The sequence below is a fragment of the Oryzias latipes genome, chromosome 2 (genome assembly GCF_002234675.1).
Source record: "Oryzias latipes chromosome 2, ASM223467v1".
Classification (NCBI taxonomy): Eukaryota; Metazoa; Chordata; class Actinopteri; order Beloniformes; family Adrianichthyidae; genus Oryzias; species Oryzias latipes.
This window is the reverse complement of record NC_019860.2, coordinates 6837314-6859122: the sequence shown is the minus strand read 5'-3', so window position 1 is coordinate 6859122 and position 21809 is coordinate 6837314. Positions and strand designations below refer to the sequence as shown.

The window sequence follows — 21809 nt, the reverse complement described above, 5'->3', positions numbered from 1 at the left end:
AAAAAAAAGTTTCTGGATTGCTTCAGTGTCAGTAAAATATTCAGTCTGTATTAATTTGAATAGACCAACTTTTTTTTAATTGAAATTAATTTTATTTGAGATCCATTGGCCCCAAGTCATTAGGCTACTATGTTGATTGAGGCATTTTTTCCAACTGAGTAAAAAACTAAAACAAAGCTGTTATTTTGCATTTATGTTACTGGTCCGGCCCACTTGAGATCAGACGGGTTAAATGTGGCCCCCGAACCAAAATGAGTTTGACACCCCTGCTCTAAGGTGAAGCTTCATGTGGACGACTTCTTCTTCTCTCCTCTTTTCTGGAGCTTGGGCTCCATGCAGTCTGATCAGCTCTGATTTGGGCTTCAGTTGATGTTTGTGATCAGGAACTCTGGATTCTTCTTAGAAGGAGACGTTCTGTCTCTTTAGCAGAGAGCAGAACCTTTCTACCTCTAAAATGAAAGTCAAAAACTCATCTGTGCCAACTATTCTGTTTGTTGTTTCCACCACCACTTCCTTTTCCTTTGTGGCTTTGGTAGTCACGTGTGTGATGTCACTTTGAATCAGTGTCAATAAACACAAAGGTGTAACCACCTAAATTTCAAAATTGTCCATTAATGGAGGAGAAATTAACGATTATGGTTTGTGCACGGCCTGAATTACATGAAACTAAAGCATTTGAGACCTCTTGGAGATTTGACATTGAGCCTCTTTCAGCTGTAGGAGGCGGACACAGACTAGTAAACAGTAGAAGAAGCCTTTCTTCTTGCGTTTACATGCAGTTCATTGTCTGTTGACACACTGCAGTTTGTGCTGAACAAGTGTTCTTTATCACATGTCAGTTGCATGGTGTGAATATAGCATAAGTCTCAGGGTTTGGCTGCAGCTTTCCTCCAGAGGAAAGAACATTGAGATCCTCTGAACTGTTCTCTTCTGCTCTGCTTCTCAGCATCAAGTACAGAGTTGAAGGTTTTTTCTCCAATTTCTGATTCATAATCTTTGTTTCAGTCTTTGTGAAGCAGATGAACTGAATCCTACCAGAAGAGAAACCTCCTTCAGTTCCTTTAGGATTAACTTTCATGGAGAATATTTAGAGTAAAAGACGATAAAAAAAATTTACTTTCAGTTTAGTTCTGAAATACAATCAGGTTCTCTCTCTACTGCTTGTTGACTGCTACAGCTGCGGTCCCACCATTTCTTGTAAATGCAGAGGAAACACTTACCCACCTGCACACACACACCCATACACGCACACACACGCACCCATACACGCACACACACAGAAGTAGGTCTGCTGTCAATCTCAGAGACAGCAGAGTTTGTCCAGCAGACACAGACGTTGGAGTTTCCTCCGTTTTCTTCTTCTGTCACGGTGAGTCTTTGTGAAAAAGTTGTTTTCTGCTCTCATCATGAAGCTGTTTTGTTTGATCTGTGAGGAAAAAAAGGAGCAAACAAACAAATCAGAGGTCACTGACAGCCTGGGGACTCTGAAAGTTTTCATGCAGGCGTGTTGAGATGGTTCTGAGAAAATCTGGTCCTTCTTCCAGAAACTCGGATTCAGTTTGATCTGTGGATGTTCTTTCCCGCTTTTAATGTGTTTTTAATAATCCAAGACAATTATAATGTATGTAAGGGTTAAAGGACGACGAAAGTGTGCATTATCAGAAATTTAAGCACACCGTTGAAGCCTAAATAATCAGATGCAAAGCGGAGGACTGTTGCCTCGGCTAAGTGAGTTAATGCTGATAATCCACACTTCGAAGGCCATTAAGCCAAATTTTTTGGCTTAATACTTTATTGTTATTGTTTTCGGTTTGGATTGCTTTTCCCCCTACAAAAAGTGGACTATTTGTTACCTCCTGCTGCGCGTTGACAGAGTAACATGACAACGCCCTGAGTCTGCACCGTCCTCAAAAGGGGCAAAGGAAAGTTAGTCAGTTTTTGTTTGCTGATCATCACAATGTGTTACATAAAGCATCAGTTCAGAGAGAAGTTCACCCCTTACTGTTTTTGTCCAGATGATGAAGCTAAAGTTTGTTTTAAAGAAACCAGTGCAGTGATACAAAGCATTTCTGCTATGTGACTGGAACTTTTTTTTAGGCGTCCCTGTTGATTACGACTTTTTGTGAAGGTGGAGGTGACACCCTTGGGAGAAAACGATTATCTTTGCATCTTTCCAGCATTCTCCTGAGAACCTGTGTTAGCAAGCACATCCAGCAGCCAATGAGAATCAAGTATTCACCTGGACCATGGTATAAAGAATTCTTATGGAGTCAAGAAGTCAGGTTTTGTTTTGTTGTTGTTGGTTCTGTCTTCGTCTAATAGAGTCTGAACAGTGTTCGCTCATATCAAGTACAACTGGGAATCTCTTTTGAGGTTGGAACAAACAACTCACAGAGACATATATTGACACAAATATCCTGAACCCCCACCCGGAGCTCCAACCCCACGCTGGGATCTTGCAGCGACAGTGTTAGGAATGATTAGAAACAGAATAGTTAGACACTCCCTTTTGCATTTTATTAAACTAACTTTTACCTTTTATCACATTAATGGCTTAACCTCGATTTACTATGTATTATCATCTCAAAATTATATTACACTCCACACAGAGCACAACCAAGACTATTGTCTCGCAAACATTCCTTTAACATCCTCCCTTTTCATCTTTGTGTGTTCTGGTGTATGCGTTCTGGCAAATGTCTGCAAGAGATCTGACACTTTAGGTGCTCTGACCTTCGAGCATCTAGCCTGCAACAGTCTGTAGGTGTGTTTGTCACACCATGATCCATCGAATGAGGTTCTGAATATGCAAATGCAAGGTATATATGCCAGGCCTTTTGCTGAACCCCTTTGTTCAGACTTTGAATGTATCTTGTTCATCTGTCTGTAACCCTGGATACAAATCTGTGCTCTTTGTGCGGAGTAAATCTACAAAAGATAAGTAACTGTCTCTGAGTCGTTATTCATTATTTCTGTGTGTAAGAAACTGACGGAGTTACGAACTAATACAAATACAGTCCTTTCTAGAAAATCCAGTTTCTTCACAGACAGGCTGCAGCAGGCTCGTCTCCCGGGATCCAGAAGCCGCTATGCAAGCGTGGAAGATGGGAAGGGACAGCCCAGAAGTTATGCTGGCTGTCTAGCCTCCTTGGTTGATGAATCAGTAGACCCTATCAGTTTTCCTACCGCCCCAATAGATCAGCAGAAGACACGGCGGACATGCCACCTCACTCCGCCCTGCAACACCAATGAAGAACCCCTATGCTCGGTTACTGTTCCTGGACCACTGAAAAACTCGCCGAACTGGGAGTATCTACATCCACCCAAAACTGGATACAGGACTTTCTCACGGACAGACCACAGGTGGAGAGGATGGGAAAGAAGGTCTCTGCAGAGCAGACAATCAGCACAGGAACACCACAAGGGGTGCCGCCTTTGTCCAAAGTTCTTCTCACTGTACATTATGACTGCACCTCCCCGGACTCCAACAACATCATCATTAAGTATGCAGACGACACAACTGTCCTTGGTCTCATCAGAGGAGGGGACGAGTCTGCACACAGAGATCACCATCTACGGCGAGGACAATAAGCCTTGATCTCAATGTAGAAAAACAAAATAAATAATCATGGATTATAGAAGGAAAGCACCGCAATATCAGCCACTCTGGACTGTGGTGGAGCGGACCAACTGCCACCGGTTCCTGGGTGTGCAGATCACTAACAGCCTCAGCTGGGAAAGAAACATTGTTGCCATTGTGAAGAAAGCCAAGCAGAGGCTGTACTTCATCATACTGCTAAAGAAGGCCGGACTCAAGCGCTGGACCCTCACCCAAACCTACAGGGGGTTGAAAACATCCTCACCAGTGGACTAAATGCTTGGTTTGGAAACACCACCATAAAAGAGAAGAAGATCCTGCAATGGGTCATCAATACAGCTTAATCTTAAAACCAGGATGACCAATTCTAACAACATTCCACACAGTCCAATAAGTCGGTTCATCAGCTTAGTTGACACAAACAAACAAAACGTATCCAGAGTACAGAACTCAGAACCACATCTGGTAACAATCGGGATGACTGTCAGAGGTGAAGAAGACATGTTTCCTCTGCAGGTGAAGGTGGAAGGTGTGTGTGAGCTGATGTGGATCCAGTGAATCCAGAAGCATGGATCAGTGGGAGGAACCACAGGAGGGAGCCCCTCCCTCTAAAAGCAGAGATGGTAACCATGACAACCAGATCAAAGCTCAGAGGTGAGATGAAGATCTCCAACTGTCCATGATCTTCTCCATGTCAGAGCTCAGCACTCACACCAGCAACCTTCATTCTTCACAGGAACCAACCTGGATCTGGATCTGGATCCAGCTGTGGGTCCAACAAGAGTGAGGCAGCAGAATATTATTTAAATGAATTCAAAAACAGTTGTTCAAGAGTGAAACAGTAAGTGTTTGGATAAAAGTTTGTAATAAAGTACAAGTTTTGGATGCAATTGATCGTTTGGAGGTTTTTTGCCTACAATGACAACACCTGCAGTGTCACACAGTTGTCAGAAGGGGGCATTTTACTATGATCTGAGTTCAATAGTTCAACATGGAAGATAATCTAAAAAAAACCTCAACGACAAAAAAAAATGAATTTTTGAAAAAACAAATGTTTTTCCATCAGGATCCAACAGATGTTTCAAACTGACAGTGGATCTGAACCCAGCCGTGTTTTCTCCAAGACTAAAAAATCATTGGCTTCTATTCCTCACTTAAAAGACATCAGTTCAGGAGTGGAAAGGTGAGTGTTTGTCAAAGTTAAAGAAGCATATCAGAGTTCAGCACTCACACCTCCAACCTTCATTGTTTACAGGAACCAAGCTAGACCCGGATCTGAATCCAGCTGGGGGTCCAACAGGAGTGACAGATCAAAGGATTTACCAATAACCTCCAAGGACATCCATTCAGGAGTGAAACAGTGAGTGTTTGTCAGAGTTTTTGGAGGCTGGATTCTAGTTCAGATGATCAACAGTTTTCAGATGAAGGACTTGAGGTCTGGTTCAGTTCTGGATCTCTCTGATCAGACTCACTTGGATTCAGATTTTCATGCTTTCCAAACATCACATTGTTCTAGTTTGACTTTCTGCTCTCAGAATTTCTACATTTCTACATGGAGAATTGGAATCAGCTTTTCTAGAAAAAAGTCTGGATTGACTGACAGAAAATGCTGAAAGCTGGAAACTGTTGATCCAAACATGTCATGTTATTCCAGACTAAACAGCTCAGTCTGTGTTCATGTCAAAGTCCATCAGCTGTTCATGAAGAAGCAGATCCTCCAACACTCTGATGGTTTGGTGTTTGCAGAGGTCAACAGGTCACACAGAGAGTCCAGTCTGCAGCCTCCAACAGTGGCTCCATAAAGAGTGACAGGTTCAAAGGTCATCCTCCAACCTTCAGAACTGAACCAGGACCTTCAGACTCACAGTAAGAAGCAGTTTCTAGTGAACAGAGATCTGTCAATTAATCTTTTTCCACAGTCAGTGTTTAGATGGGATTTGATTGTTGGAGGGAAACCCAAACAGTAACTTTAGCTCCAAATCACAAACAGTCTATAAAAATGTCAGGGATGATGTCATCATCCTCTGATGGTTTGAAGTCCTTCAGGTCACTGAGTGAACAGAATTCATTCCAAATGAAACTGGTTTTCTGAGATTTTCTGAGTCTTTCCAGATCTTAGGCTCACTTATCAACCAAAGCACAAAGTCTAAAGGTCAATGAGGAATTTTTACTGGACTACAGAAATTCAAAGAGTTGTAGCATTTCTGACTGACATGTTGGCTCCTCCCATTTTCTGTGATTTCTGTTTTTCTTCTCCAAATGGTTTCAAAGACTAAAACCAGAGCAAGTCCAAGTGTCCTCTGGAGCTCAGAAACCCTCAGAGAAAGTTGTTGAAGTAAAGCTACGACAGAGTTCAGAATCCCAAACAAACAGCAGAGCTTTGAACTGAATCTGGTCGTAATTTCAGTGTCATGGAAATTCATGGAAGCTCTTCTCACCACATAATGTCTCACTCAGCAGACTTACTGTGTGGGGTTCCTCAGTTCTCTGTTCTGGGCCCTGTTCTATTTCTATACATAATCCCCCTTGGAAAGATCAATCAGGATTTCAACTATGTCTCCTACCATTTCTTTGCTGATGATATCCAGCCATATTGCTCTTTTGAACCCTCAGAAATACACAAGCTGGACTCTGATGAACTGCCCGATGCGGATAAAACAATGGCTCTTTAAAAACTCTTTGCAGCTAAACTCAGAGAAAACAGAAACATTAGTCATTGCCCCCGATGATGCTATACCAGGGATTAAGCAGCATTTGGGTTCTCTTGGTCAGGCTGTCAAACCCAGCTTTAGAAATGTGGAGCAGCACTCCAAACAGCTGATCAGGAACTGTTTCTTCCAGTTGGGGAATATTTCTAAACTACGGAAAATGGTGTCATATGAAGATCTAGAACTTCTTGTTCATGACTTTGTTTCTACACGGCTAGACTTTTGTAACAGTCTATTTTCTTGCCTGAACAAGAAGGAGCTGTCACGCCTGCAGTTGATCCAGACCTCTGCTGCGAGGATCTTGACCCGCAGAGATCACATCTCCCTTATCCTCAAAGCTCTTCATTGGCTCCTGGTTGCTTACCGTTATTAATGCAAAATCTTAGTTTTGACTTTTAGGGCGCTTCATTCTCAAGCTCCTTCATATGTTTTTGATCTGATCGCAACGGGAACCCATCTGTGTGCAACTCTGTCTTCCCGGTGTATGCAGTCTGGCTATATTGGTTGATAACATAAAAATGGGTCATTCAATCAGGGAGAACAGAAATATATCTTGTATGATCAGTACATTTTACGTCAGTGTTTTCTCACTGAAAGACAGAACTGAAACACAATTATATTAGGGTGATGGCAGTGTGTGAGCAAATGATAACTACATGAACTCTAACAATGTTATTGAAAGTTATTCATAAAGTTAATTTTATACTTGACCACAGAAAATATAATGATGCATAATGGTTAGTCTCTATTACATTTTTTAAATAGAAAGTTTTTCTTTGTATCTCATCAACAATTTCAAACATTAAATTCTTTATTTTCTTCTGGTCTAAATGAGAATCAATGATCCAGTTGACTGTGATTCACCTGTGAGTCAGAATGAATGTTGGAATCATTGCTGTTCTGAAAACCACAGCATTCATGATGCATTTATGATCTGAGATGATCCAAATCCAAAAGAACTCATCGAACACCATCATGAAAGAAACTCACTTCTAACTAAAAAAAGTGTTTTTCTATCAGGATCCAACAGAGACTCAGAACTGGATCTGGATCTGAACCCAGCAGTGTTTCCTTCAGGAGTGACCGGTCAAAGCGTGGCTTCATCAACTTTAAATCATCTTCTGGTTCAGAGAGGTGAGTTGTATGTAAATGTTCTTTCTCACAGACATTTCTATCTTCATGTGTGCAGCAGTGAGTGTTGGAACTTTTCCACAAACACAGAATAGATCTTCTAGATTCTACTGAGTGTTTGTAGGACACCAGTGGGTCCAGTAGAATCTGATTGTTGCTGATTCTCCACAGACTGGACCAGCAGAGCTCAGAGACTCCCAGTGGTCCGTCTGTCCAGCAGCATCAAACACAGCTGGACTCCATCTTTCTGGTCTGTACATGAACAACAACTACTTTTCCATCATTCTGTCCACAGTCGTCTCCATGCTGCACTTTGGACACCAGTGGACTGTCAGTGTGTCCAACATGGAGCTGATGTTTGGCTCCATGACTTCACTCTGATTGGCTCATTCATCTGGAATTCTGTTGCAGCTGCTGGAGGACAACATTGTCACTTTTGTCAAGAAGGAGCTGAAGAAGATCCAGAAGCTTCTGAGTCACAGAGAGGATGAGGAGGAGCTGGAGGATGAAGATGAAGAGCAGAGGAGCAGCAGAGAGTCACTGATGAAGATCACAGTGAACTTCCTGAGGAGAATGAATCAGGAGGAGCTGGCTGATGGACTGCAGAGCAGTAAGAGGATTTCTCTGAAGGTTTCAGCTGCTGAGAAATGAAGATTTACTGATGTCTGAACACATGGAACCACAGGGATTCAAACCCTCATCATTCAGGGCTGCAGAGAGTTGATTTACTGTTTGTTGTCTTCTTTCAGGATCTGCTGCAGTTTGTCGACATAGAGTCCAATCTGGTCTGAAGGAAAAGTTCCAGTGTTTGTTTGAGGGGATGACTAAAGCAGGAAACCCAACCCTTCTGAATGAGATCTACACAGAGCTCTTCATCACAGAGGGAGGAAGAGGAGAGCTGAATGAAGAACATGAGGTCAGACAGATTGAAGCAGCATCCAGGAAAGCAGACCGAGCAGAAACAAGCATCAGACAAGAAGAGCTCTTCCAACTCCCAGCTGGAAGACAAGAACCAATCAGAACCGTGATGACTAAGGGAGTGGCTGGCATCGGGAAAACAGTCTTAACACAGAAGTTCACTCTGGACTGGGCTGAAGGCAAAGCCCACCAGAACCTCCACTTCACATTTCCATTCACTTTCAGAGAGCTGAATGTGCTGAAAGAGGAGAAGTTCAGCTTGGTGGAACTTGTTCATCACTTCTTCCCTGAAACCAAACAAGCAGGAATCTGCAGCTTTGAACATTTCCAGGTCCTCTTCATCTTTGATGGTCTGGATGAGTGTCGACTTCCTCTGGACTTCCACAAGACTCAGATCCTAAATGACCCTAGAAAGTCCACCTCAGTGGCTGATCTGCTGACAAACCTCATCAGGGGGAACCTGCTTCCCTCTGCTCGCCTCTGGATAACCACACGACCTGCAGCAGCCAATCAGATCCCTGCTGAGTGTGTTGACATGGTGACAGAGGTCAGAGGGTTCAATGATCCACAGAAGGAGGAGTACTTCAGGAAGAGGTTCAGAGATGAAGAGCAGGCCAGCAGGATCATCTCCCACATCCAGAGATCCCGCAGCCTCCACATCATGTGCCACATCCCAGTCTTCTGCTGGATCACTGCTACAGTTCTGGAGGATCTGCTGAAGAGCAGAGGAAGAGGAGAGCTGCCCAAGAGCCTGACTGAGATGTACATCCACTTCCTGGTGGTTCAGGCCAAAGTCAAGAAGGTCAAGTATGATGGAGGAGCTGAGACAGATCCTCACTGGAGTCCAGAGAGCAGGAAGATGATGGAGTCTCTGGGAAAACTGGCTTTTGAGCAGCTGCAGAAAGGAAACCTGATCTTCTATGAATCTGACCTGACAGAGTGTGGCATCGATATCAGAGCAGCCTCAGTGTACTCAGGAGTGTTCACACAGATCTTTAGAGAGGAGAGAGGCCTGTACCAGGATAAGGTCTTCTGCTTCATCCATCTGAGTGTTCAGGAGTTTCTGGCTGCTCTTCATGTCCACCGGACCTTCATCCCCTCTGGACTCAACCTCATGGAGGAAGAACGATCACAGAAGAAAAGATCCTTAATGACTCTCAAACTGAAACAAAGTCCAGTCCAGTTCTACCAGAGTGCTGTAGAGAAGGCCTTACAGAGTCCAAACGGACACCTCGACTTGTTCCTCCGCTTCTTCCTGGGTCTTTCACTGCAGACCAATCAGAATCTCCTACCAGGTCTACTGACTCAGACAGGAAGTAGCTCACAGACCAATCAGGAAACAGTCCAGTTCATCAAGAAGAAGATCAGTGAGGATCTGCCTGCAGAGAGAAGCATCAACCTGTTCCACTGTCTGAATGAACTGAATGATGGTTCTCTAGTTAAGGAGATCCAACAGTTCCTGAGGTTAGGACGTCTCTCCACAGAGAAACTGTCTCCTGCTCAGTGGTCTGCTCTGGTCTTCTTCTTACTGTCATCAGAAGATCTGGAAGTGTTTGACCTGCAGAAATACTCTGCATCAGAGGAGGCTCTTCTGAGGCTGCTGCCAGTGATCAAAGCCTCCAACAAAGCTCTGTAAGAACTCTCAGGAAAATCACCTTCAGTGAACAAATGAATCTGAGTGGAAACATGAAAGTTTCAATAACTGCTGTCTGTCTTTATTTCTTTCAGACTGAGTCACTGTAATCTTTCAAAGTTAAGCTGTGCAGCTCTGTCCTCAGTTCTCAGGTCCCAGTCCTCCAGACTCACAGTTCTGGACCTGAGTAACAACAAGCTGCAGGATTCAGGAGTGAAGGTGTTGTCTGCTGGACTGAAAGGTCCAGACTGTAAATTGGAGACACTCAGGTCAGGTTTTATTTAAACATTCATTCTCTTCAAGAAGTTTGTTTTTTTTTTTTTTTTTCAGGAAAAAGCGTCAGATAGATATCAGTGCAGAGGAAATAGCAGAGGACTGTTGCATAGAAGTACAAAGAAAAGAGAAAAATCCAGATTTTTCCTTAACTGATGGTTACAAATGTTCTCCTGGGTTTTTGCAACACACTTAACAGCAGAACATAAGTCCATCCAGGTGTTCATATCTGGGAGAAGTTAATGTTTTCTGTGTTCTTTGAAAGAAAACATGACTCAATCGCAGAACTGCAGATTTAAAAGGAGAAACAGTTGCAGCAGATTTCTGACCCACAGAGCAGCAGCTCCTTATGAAGAGAAATAAGGAGATCAAACTGCAACAGACTGACAAGGTTTGATTTCCACTTTGCCTGCCCATATGTCGAAGTGTCCTTGGGCAAAACCCTAAACCCCGCCTTTACTCTGGTGGACGGTTGGCGCCAGTGTTTGGCAGCGAGGGCACCACCAGTGTGTAAATATGTGTGTGAATGTGCGAATGGGACTGTGTCTGTATAGCGCTTTGGGCCTCGAGGAATACAAGTCTACATGTATACAAGTACATGGCTATACAAGAATACACCAAACACTATTTTCCATTAACTTTCACACAGACCTGGTTCAGTTATTATTCAGAACCAAGCTTGGATCAGAACCTGTTCTTTCATTTCAAATAGTATTTAGGTTAGCTTCTGGTTCTCAGTTCTGGTGCTTAAACAGACACTAAATCTTTGCTGGTTAGAGTGAAGGACCTCTGCATGTAGTTTATGGTCAAGGCTGGGGACAGAGCTACCTGGCCAAAGGAAGATGGTTAGATCAGCTAACCAAGAAATTGAAGAAGATCCTAAAAGATTTCTGGTATCAGAAATGGGACTTTGGGAGCAGCAGACACAGGGGACCTCACTAAATTTTACTCTCTGCATTTGACCGGTACACAGCGTATTTATTTACATAATGACACAGCAACAGTGAAACAACTAGTTACTGTTAAGTATTATATGTAAACTATTTCACTCTTACTCTTTCTACTCCATTTCCCATGAGTCACTTCTGTTCCCATGAGTCATTGTTGTGGTATCTCTGTGTCGAGGGTTGATGACATCACTCGCAAAAAAAAAATGAATGAGCCCTGATGTACGAGAGACACGAATTTGTTCCGTGCTCAATGTTTAATAAATAAGCCTAGAGGAGGCTAAAGTTGATCCTGTCCCGGAGTCTTCTTCATCTATCCACCACGCGGATGAAAGATCGGAGCTGCGCTCAACAGTTACTCACTTAGACCTGAAAATGTGCAAACACATGCAGGTTCTTTAGAAGCTCCAGAACTAAACCAACTGAAACCCTTAGACTACCAGCAGAACCATCAGCAGCTCCTCTGCAGGGCCACATTCAGACATTTTGGGCCCCGTGGATCCTCATGTTTTTTTAAGGCCCCTCTACAGTTTAGAGATGTCAGGAAAGGCTTTCAGAGAACACCTGAAGACTTTTTAAGCTGTTTTTCTGCAAAACCTGCTTTTACCAGTCAGGATGAAGAGAGAAAGAGAATCAGTGAGTTTTAATTGAAGAGCTCAGTTCAGGTTTAGAAAATAATTTTTTTACTTACAAACTGATCTAAAAGATATTTTAAGGGTCTATACCAATGTTTTTCAACCGGTGTGCCACTCCAGCTGCATCATTGCTCCTGAACACACTTTTCTCTCTGATTTCAGGTTGGAGAGATGCAGTTTGTCAGAGATCAGCTGTGAAGCTCTGGGCTCAGCTCTGAAGAAAAACCCGTCCAACCTGACAGAGCTGGACCTGAGCTCGAACAAACTGCAGGATTCAGGATTTCTTCATCTGTGTGGTTTCCTGGAGAGTACAGACTGCAGACTGCAGACTCTGAGGTTAGACTCCATGTTTCAGTTGTGTTCAGATTAATATGATGAGTACAAATGACTGACTGATGACAAGACTACAGAACAACACTGTTACATTAATGTGATTTTTTTGTTCTTGTTGTTTTGAATTTACTTTGGTGAAATGTATTTTATAATCTTGCTCATTTGCCATAGTATTTTTGTTGCTATGTCAGTGATAAAGAGGGCAGAATATATTTTTGTTGTTCTTAAGTGGATTAAATGATGCATAAGGAAGAGTGAGAGAAAGGAGAAATGATGACATCATGAGGAGAAGGTGATACACTCGCGGTGGTCCAGCAGAGATAAAACATTAAGAAAATACGTTAAGAAGTCCAATGAGATCTGTGTGTTAAGAACAAATGTAAAGTAAGTTTAGCATAACCTGTTTATGGTTTTGAAGGTTGTTGAGGACTTTAAGGGTGTGAGCATGCTAGTCATCTGGACTTAGCTAGCTGTATAGCATAGCCTGCATGGGACTGTGTAGTTTGAGTCACTAACACAGTGACTGAAAACACCGGGACTGCACGATGAAGACATGAGTCTAGTGCGGGGGTCGGCAACCCGCGGCTCAGGAGCCGCATGCAGTTTTTTAGCGCTGCCCTAGTGGCTCCCTGGAGCATTTTCAAAAATGTTTGAAAATGTAAAAAGATGGGGGAGAGAAATATATATATTTTTTTAATATGGTTTCTGTAGGAGGAAAAACAAGACACAATCATTCTTAATGTTTTCCAATGCTGTAAGAATGTGTAGAAGAAATATTAAATTTCAACATTTCTGTCAACGAAGATTTGCATCATAGCCTGCGACACACGTTTCTACCAGCAGGGCAGTGGACCGCTAGGCAGGTGGCTGATGTAAATGAACCAACGTCAGTTCCGTGCATTGCTTGATGAAGTTGAAAGCGAATATTCTGATCTCCTGCTACACAACACAGTCCGATGGCTGTCCAGGGGTGACGTTTTGCGTCACTTTGTCATCTGTTTCGAACACGTGAAAACATTACTGAAAAGTAAAGACCTGAACTACCCACAACTGGAAGATACTGAGTGCTGTAAGAATGTGTAGAAGAAATATTAAATTTCAACATTTCTGTCAACGAAGATTTGCATCATAGCCTGCGACACACGTTTCTACCAGCAGGGCAGTGGACCGCTAGGCAGGTGGCTGATGTAAATGAACCAACGTCAGTTCCGTGCATTGCTTGATGAAGTTGAAAGCGAATATTCTGATCTCCTGCTACACAACACAGTCCGATGGCTGTCCAGGGGTGACGTTTTGCGTCACTTTGTCATCTGTTTCGAACACGTGAAAACATTACTGAAAAGTAAAGACCTGAACTACCCACAACTGGAAGATACTGAGTGGCTCCAAAAGCTGCCCTTTTTGGTGGATATGACTGTGACAAACCAGCTAACGAGCTGAATGAAAGTCGTTGTGCATTTTACCCTTGGACTGACTTGCTTGGCATTTGCACAGAAATCAAACTTAAGTGTATTAATTTGATTTCATATACTTTCCCTTTTCAAAAGGCTGCTGTTTTCTTTTTATAAACTCAGGCTGTGTTTTATTCTGTTTAGTTCCCAGAGAGGGGCACGTCACGCACGTTCCATTTTATTGTTTTTTGTTCGAATCCTCAAAATAAAAATGACATCAAAAATCGGATTTCTTTATTACAATTCTTTAATTTGATCAAAGCAGTCACGTGACGCGTCGTTCTCCGCAGAATGCACTGCAGGGCAAATAAATATTTAATCGTTAATAATGCTCATTATGTATTTGTAGCAACTTAGTCATTTTGATAGTAGGCTAATTTAGCTGAAATAGATACATATTGCAAGTGTTGCCTTCATTATGAGGCTTAAATAGGGCTTTTAATATTTTGCGGCTCCAGACATATTTGTTTTTTGTTTTTTCGTTCCATTTGGCTCTTTTAAAATTTTGGTTTGCCGACCCCTGGTCTAGTGAGTGGAACATACGCACGATAAAGTTTGTTTCTGACAGAACCGTCAAAGTTTATTGTCAGGCTACAACCAGTTTGCATCTGGACCTTGTAACGTGCTTAGGAAAAGACCTAACATGAACATCCCACGTCCGGACAACAGGCCTGCAACATGGCAAATTTGAGCTTCTGATTATTGTAAATTTCATTCATCCTGGCTTAGGTATATTTGGGGCTCATTTTTGTCAATTGCATTTTTGTTTTGACACAAATATTTCTGTTTTGAAATTTATCTGAAACAGACTATGTTTACGTTTAACTGGGGAGAAATAATATATAAATAGTTAAATGTTCAAGAACTGTAATTTTTGGTGAGAAAGTGAAAACTTGTATTTGCATGATTGGTTAAAGAAATATTGGGTTGATTTTAGTTTTACATTTTCTGTTTTACATTACAGTTTTACATAATGACACAGCAATAGTGAAACAGCTAGTTACTGACTTAGACCTGAAAATGTGCAAACACATGCGGGTTCTTTAGAAGCTCCAAAACTGAACCGACTGAAACCCTTAGACTACCAGCAGAACCATCAGCAGCTCCTCTGCAGGACCACATTCAGACATTTTGGGTCCCGTGGATCCTCATGTTTTTCAAGGCCCCTCTACAGTTTAGAGATGTCAGGAAATGCTTTCAAAGGAGAACTAAATACTTTTTTTTTGCTGTTTTTCTGCACAACCTGCTTTTTCAGTCAGGATGAAGAGAGAAAGGAATGTTTAGCTCTGCTTCATTATTTTATTGTGGTGAACATCTTTGAGTTTCTGCAGAGAAACTTCATGCTGACCTAAATTTCCCTACATTTCTAATAGTTTGTTTCCAAAACTCCAACATGAAATCCAACATTTCCACAAGTTTCTAAATGGGCTTTTTGTTCCTCTGATTAAAAAAGAAATAAGAGTGTTTTGTGTCTGCAGAAACTTTTCATTGGAACAGTTGGTTTTCTTTTCTGTCCTCTTCAGTCTTCATCTGAATCTGTGTTGAACCTCATGGAAACTTCAGCAGTTCAAGTGGAAACATTGATGCTGTCACAGCTGTGGAAATCTGTTCTCTAACTGAAGATTCCCACTTTAAGCCAGAATGATCTGTGACTTTTGATTCTTCAGACTGTTGTTGGGTCTGTGACTGTCAGACACTCAGATATTGCATTGCTCTGTCATCTCTCTCCCATGAAATGTGCCGTTAACTATCTGAACTAGTTCAGCAGCAGTCCTGGTCATGAGTTCTTTAGGACCAAACTGGTAATCCCAGTTCTTTTTATAAATCCGGACTCACTGTTTAATTCTCTTTAACACAGAGTAGGATTTTCTGAGCTAAAGATTCTTAACAGGGTTCTGTCTAATTGAGCTTTGCTTCTGGAAAAACTTTCAGTGTCTCTTTTCCAAGTTTTTATTAATCAGCAACTTTGTTTTCTTGAATCTTCATGTCATTTAAAAATGAATTTCACAATGTAGGATTCAAGATGAAGAAAAACAATTTAGAAAACAATTTAATCTGACATTTTTGAAATCAAAGCTTTAAATAAATGAAAATCAATTAGATTTGAGATTGTCATGTTTAATAGGTTCCATAATTTAAAAAAAAATTCATTTCCATCTCTGCACAATTAACACAATAATTTATTGCCTTCCTGAAATTAGCTTGTGGATGTCCGCAAACTTTCTTGGCCTAAATAATAGCAAACCTGAGGTAATTGTGTTTAGCCCTAGTGGTCAAAAAGATCATGGTCTTGATCTCCTCTCTCTTTCCCCTTTTGAGCAGTGTGTGGTCACCAACCCTGGGCATTAAACGTGATGTAGCCCAGAAGCTTGACCTCCAAATAAATGCTGTGACCAAGTCCTGCTTTTTTCCGATGCGACATCTGGCTAGGCTTAAATCTTTTATATCAAAAACTGACCTTGACATTGTCATCCATGCCTTTGCGTTGTCCAGACTAAATAATTGCAGCTCTTTGTATGCTAGGTCAACCCAAAGCTTCAATAGCCAGGCTGCAGCTGGTCCAAAATGCAGTAGCCAGATTTATTTGTGGGGCAAAGAAGTTTGACCACATAACACCAATCTTGGCCTCTTTGAACTGGCTGCCAGTGCAATATTTGGTTTTTATTCAAATTCCCTGGCAGGTACAACACCTTCTTACCTCTCCAGTCTGCTTTTAAGGTACTCCCCCCTAAAGTCCTTATGCTCCACTGACCAGTTTGTGTTAATGGTTCACTCAAACTAATGTAACTTTCGGGCGAACTGTGCAATTGCTGTGTTGGGTCCTAAATTGTAGAATAGTTGCAACCGGCAATTAGAGAGGTCACACTCTTGGAGAGTTTTAAAACTGAATATTTCCTTCATTTCAGCGCTTAAGCATCAGCCTAGCCCTGTTATTATGCTTGTTTAAATCTCTTAACTGGGTTTTAAGTTTTTTATTCTTTTCTATTTATGTCTCCACGATATTTCAATTTGATCTTATGCTTTAATATTTTTTGTGCTTTGTCGTCCATGTGTACGGAACTTTAGGTCAACTTGGCTGGTGGTGGAAGGTGCTTTTTAAACAAGTAAATGATGATGAATAATGATGAATCTGCATTTCTGCCATCTACTTTAAAAATGTGTTTAGTAATAATTAATTAATTATGATAAAGGACATTTCAAATCCTCGTCTGTTTTAACTTAATTTTAAACTCTTCACAAATCTGCATTTTAATTTACCATCGTGTTTTTGGGTCAAAATCTAAAAGAAATTGCTCCTGAACACACCATTCTGCCTGATTGCAGGTTGAAGGACTGCAGTTTGTCAAAGATCAGCTGTGAAGCTCTGGTCTTAACTCTGAAGAGAAACCCGTCCAACCTGACAGAACTGGACCTAAGTGAGAACAAGAACCTGCAGGATTCAGGAGTTCTTCATCTGTGTGGTTTTCTGGAGAGTCCAGACTGCAGACTGCAGACTCTGAGGTCAGACTCCATGTTTCAGTTGTTTTCAGATCAATATGATGACAAAGTTGTGTTGACCCACAGTGAAGCAGAAATGTCCAGATTCTGATCTGCAGCAGCATCTTCCTGCAGCTGCTTGTTCTCCTCAAAGATCTGCAGAAGAACTTCTTCTTTTCTTCCTGCAGCTGCTTGTTTCAAAGCTGTCTGCTGACATTTGTCCTCCACAAAGTTCTGCTTGCAGCCATCAGCTCTTCTTTGTGTCTTTGCTCCAACAGACTCCTTTAAAGCGCGTGCAGAAGAAGCAGCCGTGCACGCTCACATGCACTCTGAGTCCTGCTGCTGTGTTTCAGCAGATGCAGCTGAGAGTCCAGCGGCTGATGTTTGTGAGCAGACAGTGACAGAGTCATGCTGCAGCTGGATGCTGCTCTGACAGACACATCCTCCACAAACATCCTCACCTTTTCATCCACAAACATCATCACATCATCCATCAAAGCTCCCAGCAGCTTCTGACTCTTCATTCAGAGCTGAAGTCATGGATCAGGGATCAATGTCCAACATTTGCTGCTGACTCTTCCTCATCACTTCCTTCTTCTCTCTGCTTTGATCTGTTGGAGCTGAAAGTCTCTGCTTGAAGGGCTGCAGCAGAGAAGGACTGGAAGATCATCTCCTGAAAACTGGAATGAAGACTTTCCAGCATCATGCTGCTGAAATTCTCCCATGACTCAGTGCTGTTTGGAGAAGAGCTGAGCAGAAAGAGGAAGTGGACTTTTTCTGCTGTTGCTGCAGAAACATCAGTTGGTTTGGATGCAGCCACAGGCTGATGTTTGACTTTCACACATCTGGACTTCTTTCCTGAAGCAGCTGCATGTTGTCCTGAATGTTCCTGAATGTTCTTCTTCTCTGCTTCTGCTGGACTCTTCTGATCTGCTGCTGTTGCTTCACATCTTTGGACTTTTTCTAAACTTTCTGATCTTCTTCAGCTCTGAACTCTTTAGAAGAAGTGATGGATGAAAAACATGAACTTTGTCTTTAAACTCAGCTCTTTGTTCTGGATTCAGGTTGAAGAAATGCAGATTGTCAAAGACCAGCTGTGCTGCTCTGGACTCAGCCCTGAAGTCCAACCCGTCCCACCTGATAGAACTGGACCTGATGTTCAATGACCTTCAGTATTCTCATCTTCAGCAGCTCCAGGATCTGGTGGAGAGTCCAAACTCCAAACTGCAGACTCTGAGGTCAGTAGAGGGTTGGAGTCAGTCCAGCTGCTTCCAGATGTTTGGTCCTAAAGTTAGTCTGAGAGCAAAGATGCAGAGTTTCCTGTGAAGCTGCAGCTTCTCAGTGAAGCTCTGAGGAGAATGATGACAGGCTTCAGGACAACAGTCAGCCAATCAGAGCAGCAGAAGCTCCAACAGGTGAAGATGACAGGAAGCTGCTGCTCTGAACAGGACTGAAGCTCCTGCTGCTCTTTCTGCTGCTGTGCTGCATCACTGACTGACAGACCAGGATCAGGAGACACTCCTTCATCTCTGTCTCTCTACATTCTCTCTGCAGGTGGACGGGGCTGGGCTGGTGAGTCTGATGTTCCTCCTGGAGGAGCAGAGAGGAGCAGCGGCAGCAGCTGGTCTGCAGAGAAGTTGTGACTGGACGGTGTTCCTGGGAGGTGGAGAGCAGAGTGATGGAGGAAAAACAGACCTGCAGACAAACAGATTCTTTTGTAGATCATCACATTCTTCTTTGATCTATATATGATGAACAGATGTGAGTTTGGGATGGACCAATCAGGGATTGAGGGAATCATTGATCAGACAGAACATTTCTGGATGACATAGATCTATGTGTGGGTCAGGGGAAAACACAGTCAGGCGTTGGATCCTGGTTCTGTCTCTGGAACAGGGAAAGAACCAGAACTCTGGATCACAAGATTCTGGTTCCAGATTTTTCACACTTGATGTCTGTTCACCAGAAACTCTTATTGACAAACAAACACAGAGTTTCATTCAGAAACCTCCAACATGGTCATGTGACCAGAATGTTCATAGTGTAGACACGGATAAACGCTGTGGTCACATGATTCACTGGTTTGGATTCAAGTCCTTTGAAGTCAGTTTTTGGATCAGAAATCCCATCTGATCTCAGTTAGTGAACAAAAGTCTCTCAGTTGAACCATTTTTCTATCATCTCTGTTCTGTTGATGATCAAATATTGACTCATGCAGTTTGAAAGACTCAGAGTTTTGGTCTGATTGATGTTGTCCACAGTTTTCTGACTGAAATTCCTTTTTCTTTGGTGTTTTGTGGGTAAAACTCTGTTCTTTTCCATGCTGACAGCTTTTTTAGCTGCAGTTTTTAAAGAAGTTTCATCTAAATCCAGTTGAATCTCCTCATTTTCTAGAATGTCTAAACTAGTAGAAACTTTCTGAGCATAAAGCCTGTTTTCTCCAGAGGACATGAATGAACAGAGTGGATCTTAGTGAGGAACGACAGCCTTTGGATGCAGAGAATCACTTTGATGCAGCTGCTGCAACAACACCAACTGCATTGAAGCAGGAGGGAGAAGGGAGACACCTGCTGGCTGTTTGCAGAACTGCATCTAACTGTCAAAAGGCTTCAAACTGAAAGCTGTCTGTAAAATTCCTGCAGCCTGTTTGGATCTAATAAATGCTCTTTTGAATCAACTCTGTGTTTGCTATTGATTTCTGTCTTCATTCTATCTTTGACTCACAAACAGACTTGAATCTTTAGCCTTCCCCCTCATCCTGTTCCAGCTGTTCTAATCTTCATGTGTTTGGTTCCTTCTCAGTAGAAATGGGTTGGAAAAGAGCTTTGGAATGTTCAGGTGGTGCTGATGTCTTTCTAGATGGGGGTGGGCAGAACAGATGAGAGCTCCTCCCTCCTGATTCAGAGGGGAACAGTGGACAGCAGCTGAAAGGAGGGAGTGGAAATGGGAAAAGTTCTTTGCACGTTTCTCCTTCCCAAGAACAGAGGGATACGTGTCCATGAACAGCAGAAGCTAAAGAGTTGGAAAACGTGCCCAAAGCTGCAGCACCACCTGCAAAAATATGCTTCTTCCTCAGGCTCCGCCCCTCCACATCAAGAGCTGCAAGGAGAAGAAAGATCAAAGTTTCTGCTGAGCTGCTATTGGAGCTTTTAGGGTATCAGATCTTTAGGAACATTTGCTGTCAATGAAACCAGGAATTTAAGTGTTTTTAACCCTTGTGCTATCCTAGGCACTTTAACATTGGGAGTTGGGTCATCTAGACCAGTGTTTTTCAACCAGTGTGCCGCGGCACACTAGTGTGCCGTGGGAGATTGCCCTCATTAACTGATTTAACAACATTTTCCATCTCCAGGATTTCAGCTCTCTGTTCATCCAAACAGGCACTGATAAAACACTGAGGAGTTAGGAATATAAAAGATGGTAAAATACTTTTTCTTTGCGTTTAATTTATTTTATTAAAGACATTTTGATAAGAATGACGTACTGCGATTCAGCTGCAGCTCCGGCTGTATTTTGGAAAAGTCCCGTCGCTTTAACTGTCTCCACCAATCATTCTTGGGGGGCTTAATCACATGTCATCAGTCTGACCAATCAGAAGTGGTTAAAGTCTTCACTTCCTTGTCCCGATTTAGCTCGTAAAGTCGCTCAGTTCTAACAGAAATGCCAGCTAAAGCTCGTCTTTAGCGGTGTAGCTTTCCACAGAATCCGGTATCAGACCGTGGAACAAGTGAACAAAACAATGAAGCTCCGAAAAGCGATCTCCGCCGGCCGTTTTATGCACTACATCTCCCATGATGCATTGGGTTGTGAGAGTGACAGCGCACAAGGAGATCTGTTGTTAAACGTCTTGAAACCAACGAACACACAAACTGTTTTTAAATCTTCTAACTTAACTTTTATTGCATCTTTTAGAAAAAAAACAGCTGCAGTTTCCAGCTTTTTCTGCAACAATTATCTCAAAAATGAATGTGAAACTGTGGAGGGGCTGTAGATCAATACAGACTGAGTTTCTCCTTTTTTTTTTAATTTTTGGATGCTGGTGTGCCGCGGGATTTTTTTTAAGGTTAAAGTGTGCCGTGGCTCAGAAAAGGTTGAAAGACACTGATCTAGACCCACTAGACAGTGTTCTGAACCATTTTTCTTCAACTATTTGTGATCTTCACTGGTGTCCATGGATTACATGAAATCCTCTTCACCTTTATCCACCTTTGTCATGGTAGGAATAACATGTCAATGTAAGGGTGGGGTCATAGGATAGCACAAGGGTTAAAGGTTAGATTGATTACATCATCAGTTGTGGAAACAATAGAAAATGGAAATCCAGCAGAGAAGTAAACATCACGACTTCCTGTTTGAGTCTCTTGATTTTAGGATCATCAAGCCATAATCCAAGCAGCTCCTTCATCCTGATGAAGCTCCACCCTCTGACCTTCATCAGTCCTCTCCAGGCCCTGCCCCCAGATGGTTCTTTTAGTTTTTCTACAATTGACAAAAACCAAAGTGGGAGGAGTCATCTTTATGAAGTCCATCAGAATCATAGAAAGAAGTTCTAGATCATATATTTCTATACTTGATTCTAAATGATGGATCTAAAGTTAAACAGAACTAAAAGTGCTGACTCAGCACAGATCTAAGGAGACAGAGATGATTTCCTGGAATGAAGAAAACCTCAAACATCATGATGTGATCTGGAACTGAGCTGTTC

At 42.2% G+C, this 21809-nt stretch overlaps 3 protein-coding genes across 7 annotated transcripts in view; 2 read left to right on the top strand and 1 right to left on the bottom strand.

Annotated features, from left to right (window-relative positions):
- Nucleotides 1-21809, bottom strand: part of LOC105355327 (NACHT, LRR and PYD domains-containing protein 12-like) — a 1049862-nt gene that overhangs the window by 268991 nt on the left and 759062 nt on the right. The window lies entirely within an intron of this gene.
- Nucleotides 1-21809, top strand: part of LOC105355240 (protein NLRC3) — a 591340-nt gene that overhangs the window by 407090 nt on the left and 162441 nt on the right. For 2 of the 3 annotated variants that reach the window (XM_023962226.1, XM_023962222.1), the window contains exons 1-2: nucleotides 1326-1363; nucleotides 15125-15127. The exons of the other annotated variant lie outside the window; for it this stretch is intronic. The gene's annotated coding sequence lies outside the window, so the exon portion shown is untranslated. Of the gene's footprint in view, nucleotides 1-1325; nucleotides 1364-15124; nucleotides 15128-21809 lie in introns of those variants that run through there. 3 annotated transcript variants of the gene reach the window in all.
- Nucleotides 1262-18788, top strand: LOC110016799 (NACHT, LRR and PYD domains-containing protein 12-like). 3 transcript variants are annotated; one of them, XM_023961911.1, is made up of 15 exons: nucleotides 1262-1369; nucleotides 4115-4252; nucleotides 4335-4439; nucleotides 4665-4781; nucleotides 4854-4958; nucleotides 5345-5464; nucleotides 7327-7440; nucleotides 7609-7687; nucleotides 7849-8047; nucleotides 8187-9987; nucleotides 10084-10257; nucleotides 12006-12179; nucleotides 16952-17128; nucleotides 18169-18342; nucleotides 18659-18788. In XM_023961911.1, exons 2-15 carry the CDS (start codon nucleotides 4167-4169, stop codon nucleotides 18678-18680), a joined length of 3447 nt encoding a protein of 1148 aa, XP_023817679.1. In that variant the 5' UTR covers nucleotides 1262-1369; nucleotides 4115-4166; the 3' UTR covers nucleotides 18681-18788. The 3 variants fall into 3 exon arrangements, with proteins under 3 accessions (XP_023817679.1, XP_023817684.1, XP_023817687.1); XM_023961916.1 differs by lacking the exon at nucleotides 7327-7440; XM_023961919.1 differs by lacking the exons at nucleotides 18169-18342; nucleotides 18659-18788 and adding an exon at nucleotides 17383-17572 and having other exon boundaries at nucleotides 1263-1369.

Bases quoted from the DNA above. Each gene is read 5' to 3' on its own strand.
- LOC110016799 (XM_023961911.1), top strand. From the start codon at position 4,167: ATGGATCAGTGGGAGGAACCACAGGAGGGAGCCCCTCCCTCTAAAAGC. The intron at 7,441-7,608 runs GTGAGTTGTATG...GATTCTCCACAG, and splicing joins TCATCTTCTGGTTCAGAGAG to ACTGGACCAGCAGAGCTCAG. The intron at 12,180-16,951 runs GTTAGACTCCAT...GCCTGATTGCAG, and splicing joins TGCAGACTGCAGACTCTGAG to GTTGAAGGACTGCAGTTTGT.